This window comes from Oncorhynchus masou, chromosome 27 (assembly GCF_036934945.1).
Source record: "Oncorhynchus masou masou isolate Uvic2021 chromosome 27, UVic_Omas_1.1, whole genome shotgun sequence".
In the NCBI taxonomy this organism is placed as follows: Eukaryota; Metazoa; Chordata; class Actinopteri; order Salmoniformes; family Salmonidae; genus Oncorhynchus; species Oncorhynchus masou.
Window position 1 is genome coordinate 50,888,046 of NC_088238.1, and position 9,121 is coordinate 50,897,166.

General features: G+C 41.0%; 1 protein-coding gene across 1 annotated transcript; it reads right to left on the reverse strand.

Annotated features, from left to right (window-relative positions):
- Window positions 1-45: 45 nt before the first annotated feature.
- Window positions 46-8,881, reverse strand: larp7 (La ribonucleoprotein 7, transcriptional regulator). The gene is made up of 13 exons (XM_064940621.1): window positions 8,563-8,881; window positions 8,033-8,266; window positions 7,602-7,702; window positions 7,415-7,498; window positions 7,160-7,324; window positions 6,956-7,061; window positions 6,431-6,793; window positions 6,124-6,262; window positions 5,725-5,879; window positions 5,374-5,489; window positions 5,100-5,259; window positions 848-939; window positions 46-664 (listed from the first exon to the last, which is right to left on the reverse strand). The coding sequence occupies exons 2-13, from the start codon at window positions 8,247-8,249 to the stop codon at window positions 587-589; spliced, it is 1,776 nt and encodes a 591-aa protein (XP_064796693.1). The 5' UTR covers window positions 8,250-8,266; window positions 8,563-8,881; the 3' UTR covers window positions 46-586.
- Between the last annotated feature and the right edge of the window lie 240 nt (window positions 8,882-9,121).

The following is a 9,121-nucleotide window of genomic DNA, read 5'->3' on the forward strand; positions in this document are numbered from 1 at the left end:
ACACAGGAAATTCATATATATATATTTTTTTTACTTCACTGGGCCTTTAACCACCAAAATGTATGTTTATTAATTAGAAAATAGGTACATTACTTCAAAAAGAAAAGTTTATCGGTGCCATGACAAATTACAGAAAACAGATCTTGGGCGAAGCGCTGACCAAGTTTTGAAATCCTATGTACAGCATATATACATTCATATTTCATAACTGAAATCTGGGCAGCTCTCACTACAACACAATAAAAGAAGACTAGTGAGCGAATCTATTCGCAATTTGAATAATGCAGCTGCTTTCTGCTTGTAGAACATATATAACCTTCCAGTTAGTGGAACTGAAACTACATTGGACAGAATGGCTGTTTAAAAAATAAACACAACGTTACCATGACTTATTAAAATTCAATTTTAAAACCATGGCTTCTCTGCTTGTACCACTCATGAACAGTAAAATAAAAACATCAAACTATTTAGGAATGACAAAATGGCCGACATTTCAATAAACTCTTAGGGAAGAAAAGGATTCAGAAAAGGATTCAGAAAAGGATTCAGAAAAGAAAGAACGCACAGTAGAACTTGACAGTCTTGATCAGTCTTCCATGAAGCGGATGTGCTTAGTGGCCTCCTTGGCCCGGGCTATGATGATTTTCTCAGCTTTGGAAATGAGCTGGGGCAGAAACAGAGATGAAAGGGAGACATTGCTCTGTTAAAATCAATTTTAACGCCTAGAATAATATGAGTGAACAACATGCTCATTCAAAAATGGTTTTCCTCAAAAGAAAAAGGTTGGGTGCTGCTAGAGATACTTGTAAATAATCCATTAAAAAATGTAAATAGGACGGAACTCTACCTTCTCTGTGCCCCGTTTCTTGTCTCTGGGCCGGTTCAACTTAGCTTGGCGGTCCACCAGGATCTTCTGCCAGTACCTTTGTTCATGGTCGCCTACAAGTACAAATTAATGAAGAAATTAGCAATTGTCCATTTCAATGTAACCACCAGCCCTTCCACTGGAACGCAGCAATACATGAAAACACATCCAAACATCTCTTTCCAAAGTGCAACAAATAATTCAGCTACATTCTTCTCTTAATAAGCAAATGAAGCCAAAACAGTCAGACATATTTTGGTTAAGATGTCCTTCATGAATATGCTTTCTTGATCCTCAAATTAAGATGCAGTAAGGGGACTCGAAAAATGTCATATATAATAATTGAATAATAATATATAATAATTCATTACTGTATGAAATATTATAATAATAAAATGCCATTAAGCAAATGCTTTTATCCAAAGGGACTTAGTCATGTGTGCATTTTACGTATTGGTGGTCCCGGGAATCAAACCCACTATCCTGGCATTGCAAGAGCCATGCTCTACCAACTGAGAGACAGAGGACCAGCAATTGTTAATTAACAAAGATATTACAGTGCATTTGGAAAGTATTCAGACCCCTTGACTTCTTCCATATTTTGTTACGTTACAGCCTTAATCTAAAATGTATTAAAATGTTTTTTTCCCCTCAAAATCTAAACATAATATACCATACCAGGCTTTTAGAAATGTATAAGAAAGAGAAAAAAAAGAGAGAAAAAAAAAATCACATTTACCTAAGTATTCAGACCCGTTGCTCAGTACTTTGTTGAAGCAGCCTTGGCAGCAACTACAGCCTTGAGTCTTCTTGGGTATGACGCTACAAGCTTGGCACACCTGTATTTGGAGAGTTTCTCCCATTCTTCTCTGCAGATCCTCTCAAGCTGTCAGGTTGGATGGAGAGTGTCGCTGGACTAGAGGTCGACCGATTAATCGGAATGGTTGATTATTTAGGGCCCATTTCAAGTTTTCATAACAATTTGTATTTTTGGAAATCGATCATGGCCGATTACATTGCGCTCCACGAGGAGACTGCGTGGCAGGCTGACTACTTGTTATGCGAGTGCAGCAAGGAGCCAAGGTAAGGTGCTAGCTAGCATTAAACGTATCTTATAAAAAACAACATCTTAATATCTTAACATAATCACTAGTTAACAACACATGGTTGATGATATTACTAGTTTATCTAGCTTGTCCTGCGTTGCATATAATCGATGCGGTGCCTGTTCATTTATCATTGAATCATAGCCTACTTCGCCAAACGGGTGATTCAACAAGCGCATTCGCAAAAAAGCAGTTGTTGCACCAATGTGTACCAAACCATAAACATCAACACCTGTCTTAAAATCAATACACAAGTAAATATTTTTAAACCTGCTTATTTAGTTAATATTGCCTGCTAACATGAATTTCTTTTAACTAGAGAAATTGTGTCACTTCTCTTGCGTTCTGTGCAACAGAGTCAGGGGATATATGCAGCAGTTTGGGCCACCTGGCTTGTTGCGAACTAATTTGCCATAATTATGGCATAATATTGAAGGTTGTGCAATGTAACAGGAATATTTAGACTTCTGGATGCCACCCGTTAGATAGAATACGTAACGGTTCCGTATTTCACTGAAATAATAAACGTTTTGTTTTCGAAATTATAGTTTCCGGATTTGACCATATTAATGACCTAAGGCTCGTATTTCTGTGTATTATTATATTATAATTAAGTCTATGATTTGATAGAGCAGTCTGACTGAGCGGTGGTAGGTAGCAGCAGGCTCGTAAGCATTCATTCAAACAGCACTTTACTGAGTTTGCCAGCAGCTCTTGGCAATGCTTCAAGCATTGCGCTGTTAATGACTTCAAGCCTATCAACTCCCGAGATTAGTCTGGTAATACTAAAGTACCTATTAGAACATCCAATAGTCAAAGGTCTATGAAATACAAATGGTAGAGAGAGAAATAGTCCTATAATAACTACAACCTAAAACTTCTTACCTGGGAATATTGAAGACTCATGTTAAAAGGAAACACCAGCTTTCATATGTTCTCATGTTCTGAGCAAGGAACTGAAACTTTAGCTTTTTTACATGGCACATATTGCACTTTTACTTTCTTCTCCAACAAGTATCTAAGTATCTGACTGAGCGGTGGTAGGCAGAAGCAGGCGTGTAAACATTCATTCAAACAGCACTTTCTTGCGCTTTGCCAGCAGCTCTTTGTTGTGCGTCAAACATTGCGGTGTTTATGACTTCAAACCTATCAACTCTCGAGATGAAGCTGGTGTGACCGAAGTGAAATGGTTAGTTAGCGCGCGCTAATAGCGTTTCAAACTTCACTTGCTCTGAGCCTTGGAGTAGTTGTTCCCCTTGCTCTGCATGGGTAACGCTGCTTCAATGTGGTGGCTGTTGTCGTTGTGTTGCTGGTTTGAGCCCAGGGAGGAGCGAGGAGAGGGACGGAAGCTATACTGTTACACTGGCAATACTAAAGTGCCTATAAGAACATCCAATAGTCTCTAAGGTTAATGTAATACAAATGGTATAGTACTCCTATAAAATAGTCCTATAAGAACTACAACCTAAAACTTCTTACCTGGGAATATTGAAGACTCTCCAACACTTTGTTTTTACATTATTTAAAACAAATTGAACATGTTTCATTATTTATTTGAGACTAAATTGATTTTATTGATGTATTATATTAAGTTAAAATAAAAGTGTGTTCATTGTTCATTAAGTATTGTTATATTTGTCATTATTACATATATATACACACACATAGAGGTCGACCGTAGAGATACCAGTCCTCCAATAAATTGGTATTGAAAAATCATAATCGGTCAACCTCTATGCTGGACAGCTATTTTCAGGTCTCTCCAGAGAGGTTTGATTGTGTTTAAGTCCGGGCTCTGGCTGGACCACTCGTGGAAATTCAGAGACTTGTCCCGAAGACACTCCTGCGTTGTCATGGCTGTATGCTTTGGGTCGTTGTCCTGTTAGAATGTAAACCTTCTCCCCAGTCTGAGGTCCTGGGTGCTCTGGAGCAGGTTTTCATCAAGGATCACTCTGTACTTTGCTCCTTTCATCTTTGCCTCGATCCTGACTAGTCTCCCAGTCCCTGCCGCTGAAAAACATCACCACAGCATGATGCTGCCACCACCACGTTTCACCGTAGGGATGGTGCCAGGTTTCCTCCAGACTTGGTGCTTGGCATTTAGGCCAAAGAGTTCGATCTAGGTTTCTCATGGTCTGAGAGTCCTTTAGGTGGTGCCTTTTGGCAAACTCCAAGCGGGCTGTCATGTGCCTTTTACTGAGGAGTGGCTTCCGTCTGGCCACTCTACCAAAAAGGCCTGAGTGCTGCAGAGACGGTTAACCTTCTGGAAGGTTCTCCCATCTCCACAGAGGAACTCTGGAGCTCTGTCAGAGTGACCATTGGTTTCTTAAATCACCTCTCTGACCAAGGCCCTTCTTTCCCAATTGCTCAGTTTGGCTGAGTCTTGGTGGTTCCAAACTTCTTCCATTAAAGAATGATGGAGGCTATTGTGTTTGGGGACCTTCAATGCTGCAAACATTTCCCCAGATCTGTGGCTCGACACAATGCTCTCTCGGAGCTCTGCGGACAATTGTTTCGACCTCGAAGGCTTGCTTTTGCTCCGACCTGCACTGTGAACTGTAGGACCTTATATAGACAGGTGTATGCCTTTCCAAATCATGTCCAATGAATTGAATTTACCACAGGTGGACTCCAATCAAGTTGTAGAAACATCTCAAGGATGATCAATGGAAACAGGAGGCACCTGAGCTCAATTTCAAGTCTAATAACAAAGGGTCTGAATTAATATGCAAATAAGCTATCTGTTTTTTATTTTTAATACATTTGCAAAAAAAATCTAAAAATCTTTTTTTGCTTTGTCATTATGGTGTGTTGTGTGTAGATTGATGAGTAAATACATTTTAGAATAAGGCTGTAATGTAATAAAATGTGGAAAAAGTCAAGGGGTCTGAATACTTTCCGAATGCACTGTATATAGCCATTGCATACATCCATCCCTTCTCCCATCCTTGAAAAAAATCACTAATCTGATATGATTTGATCAGCGTGAGCAAGGCTACCTCTGTGTTGCTGTCACTAGTCATGTCAGCGCTTGCCTCAAAGAAGGCAGGAAGAAAGGTTGCAAATAAAGATTATTTGAACAGGGCCCTTGGTGAACTATAGTGGTAGTAGTGGGAGAGTCAGCCTACCAGAAAGGATCTCCAGCTGCCAGCTGTGTTTGTGCTGCAGCTCGGTGCGAGCGTCAATGATGGCCTTGGCCTCTGCTGGAGTCTTGAAGCGGACGTGACCCTCGGCGTCCCCCTCTAGGGTGTCCACATACACCACTGGGGACACCTCAGAGAGAGCGTCCTAGATACACACAAACTTGGAGTTAGAAGAACACATGGCTTTAATCATTTGTATGTGAAACAATGAATGCATAATAAACATGGTAAAAGAAGAGCGTTAAAAGCTCATCTCTACCTTGATGACTTTTCTGCCAGGTAAGGGTGTGGTGTGGGTGATCCTGACGATGCAGCCACTCTCAAACTGAGGGCCAAGGGGGCTCTCCTTTTCACCTACTTTCTTACTCTCCTCAGCTTAGGAAAAAAAAATGGTGAAGACATAATATTGTGTGTGGAAATGGTCAACTGTATGGGAACCGGTTTCAAATGATTTTCAGCATTTATTCTGATGTAATATGTGGACAGCAAACTAACATGTGACTCAATATCAATATGTGGGAGATTTATATGAGAGTGCTAGGGGATTTAAACATGCAGAAGTTGTACTACTGACAGATAGGTAAGTAGTGGATAAATATTAGGCACTAACGAGATGTCTGTTTCTGTTGGAGACTGGTGTCCATCTCCATTTTCTCTCCTGCTCCTGCCCCCTTGTGGTGGAACTTGGTCAGGCACGCCTTCAGAGCTCCCATGCTCCTTTTCTGCAGGGTCAGATACTCTACCTTCAACTTCAGCCAGTCTTTCCTTCCATCCAGACAGCAAAAAGGAGAGTGTGGAGAGAAGGAGGAAGAGAAAGAAGAGAACGAGAGCGAGCAAGCTCTCGATTTGAATAACAATATCTTGTCTAACACTGGGGTATTGGATTGTTCAATAAAGATGCTATGGTTTAGACCAATTTAATTAGGGATTTATTTAGATTAAATCAATGCCATTGGTCTGATTGACTCAGAGCAGGCTTTTAGTCATAAAGATGCATGAAGGTTCTTACTTGGAGAGAACCCGGAGAGGAATGACCTCTTCACCAATCTTCGCCCTCTCCTTGTGCTTCTTCTTCCTCTTCCTCTTAGCTTTTAGCAGGGAGTCGTCCATCTTCTCCTCCTCTTCCTCCTCAACCTTGACAGGCAAATCTGAAGACACCAGATTACTATTAGGCATTATTTGTCTCTACTGACCAGTGGACCATCTTTTGGACTGGATTTAGTCAAAACTGCCCACATGTAGTTTCTTGTACCCAAAACCAGTGATTTTATCTGTTCACAAGCAATGTGTAGGTTCAATACAATGAAGATCCTTACCTTTCCCATCGCTCTCCTTCACCTTGTCTTCCTCCTTCACCTTGCCCTCCTCCCCCTCGCTCATCCTTCTCAGCTTAGCGGGCATGTCTCCCTGGACGTCACTCTCTGAGCTTTCCCCTGCCTGGGACCGCCGTCTCTTCTTCTCTAGCCTTTTGGCCGGGGCCTTATCTGTGCCCCCCTCAGGTGCTACAACCTCTGCACCCTCGGCCGTGCATTTCCTCTTCCTGTCAGAGGGCTTAGACTCAGATTCTATTTCTTGTTCTTTGGCCCCGCCCACTGTTGTCTCAGCCTGTGACGGGGTGTCCTCTTTGGTGCTACCCCGGGACTTCTTCTTCTTCCTCCTTTTCTTTTCCTCTTCCTCATCTGCAAAAAACAGACACAGTAGTTTAACAGATGGTAAAGGGCTTTAACTCGACACTTAAATGTTGGCACTTAACTAAAAAGCTTCCAAAATATGCATTTGTTGTAATTGTGTGTAGTCACTCTGGAGTTAACCAGCAATGCTTTATTCTTCCCAATACCCACCTAGTGTGGTGTTCAGGGCGGGTGGATCGGGGATAGGCTTCCTGTTCTTGGTCTTAGGGAAGATGCCAGGTTTCCTGGGGGCGTCCTCTGGAGGGTTGTTCAGCATCTGGACGAGGAGAACATGGTTAGTTCTCTACCTTATTACTAGGTAGGACACATCCATTCGATCACAAAAGTCATTACAGAGGAATCTTTATATCTCACCTCTATGGCTTTCTGTGCCTCCTCTTCCGTCTCAAACTCAATGAAGGCGAACCCTTTGGAGTGGCCTGTGGTTTTGTATCTCGGTACACTGACGTAAACCACATTTCCACATTTGGTAAACACTCGTTCTAGCCAGTCGTGTGTTACTTTCTTGGGCAGAAGCTCCTGGGGGAAAAATATATTTATTTAATATAGCGTTTTGCATTCAAAGGACCACATCATGACTTGACAAACATGAACAAAACTGGTATTTACCACATAGACTGTTCGGTTGTCTACATCTTTCGGATCCTCTCCAATTGGACGCTGCCGTCGCACTTTAGTTCCCTCTAGGTTGACCTGAAAGACCAAAACAGATCACAGTGAACACCATACGTCTAAGATTTCAATACAAAATTCCAACCAGCAACCTAAAAACAGATTATGTACAGTAATACTTGACCTCAACGACAGATGAATTTTTCAGTGCCCTTGCAATCAATTTGCAATCAGTTGTCAGATTTTTCATTCGGTTGAAGGACGTCAAAACAGATATATCAACATCTGTAGAAAATAAAACCACTGTTAGTTGACAGGAACATAATTCCAAAGGAGCAGTACAGGACAAGTGAGAATAGGATGATTGTTGTATGTTATCCCTTCATCTCCATCACAAATCTGGGCCAAAATTCTACCCTGACCACAAGATAGACAAAACACTTATTGGTGTTTTTAGCTATGTTAGCGTGGTCCCGGATCTGTTTGTGCTGTCTTGCCATTTGTCAACTCAATGACCATAGGAGTTGGCAAGACAGCACAAACAGATCTGGGATCAGGCAACAGCTACGTAGGATGGGACAATGACGCCAAATGCTGCCCATTACAACTACTTACATCCATCTCGTGACTCCTCAATGAGTCGTCTTAGAAACCTGTCCTTGTGAAGGTTGACATCCCCAAACCAGAAGTCCACCTGCTTCTTCACGTCTGCAAGCAGCTGTTTCACACGGGACCTCTTCTTCTTCTCATTCTCTTTGTTCTTTCCACCTGGGTTCATGGTAGATGATAGGGCACCACCACCACCTACGACTCCTTCCTCTGTGTCTACCATTATGTGTTTAACTACACCTGTGAATGATCATATCTCATGATATATCTCATACTCATGGCTGAGTAACATTGCACTGAAGGTATTGGCATTCATTCATCATTAGTTATCTAGTGTTTTGAATTCTACAAGTGAGAACACGGAGTCTACGTTATGTAGCTAATGTGCATGCTTATATGTATTTAGCTCATTCGAACTAAGTTAGCTAACAACCTAATTAAACGTTAACTTCCTAACGACTTACTCAGTCTAACAAATAACAGTATGGCTGTTTCAAAAGATTTTAGAAGGTAGCAAATCAAACAGAAGACATTACCTTATTATCTGCGGCAATAAGTAATCATTTAGCTAGCTATATTTTAGAATTCAGAGCTACTGGCGTGTATGTTTCGTTTTCCAGTGAGGTCCTCGCACAGTTGAGAAACAGAATCAGAGTCGCTCAACCTTTCTTGACGAATAATTAATTAGTTAACACACTATAATTTAGCTAATTAGTATACCCAAATTACAAATGTGATTATACATATCAGAGGAAATGCATTAAACACATGTAATAGTACCAAAAGCTAAATTAGATGGTCTGTATTTCTCTAAAAAGGCTTTCCTTTGGAAACCTATTTTGTCTCTTGTTGATGACGTTTCCTCCACGGGAATACGAAAAAAGGAGCGAAATACAAAAATACGTGTTGGAGAGGATAAAAACCATAATGTGTCATGGGTAAATTGTGACTGACTGACGGATCTAAAAATAACAATGAGATTTATTGAGGATGCAAGGTTCTTTGTATTGTAGATCAGTCATTCGGAAATCGCCTGCACTTTCGGCTGCAATGTAGAACAAGCCTACAGACACATCGTTATGTCATGTACAACTA

Bases quoted from the DNA above. Each gene is read 5' to 3' on its own strand.
- larp7 (XM_064940621.1), bottom strand. From the start codon at position 8,249: ATGGTAGACACAGAGGAAGGAGTCGTAGGTGGTGGTGGTGCCCTATCA. The intron at 7,499-7,601 runs GTCAAGTATTAC...TTGGTCTTTCAG, and splicing joins AAAATTCATCTGTCGTTGAG to GTCAACCTAGAGGGAACTAA. The intron at 6,263-6,430 runs GTAAGGATCTTC...TGGTGTCTTCAG, and splicing joins GAAGGAGAGCGATGGGAAAG to ATTTGCCTGTCAAGGTTGAG.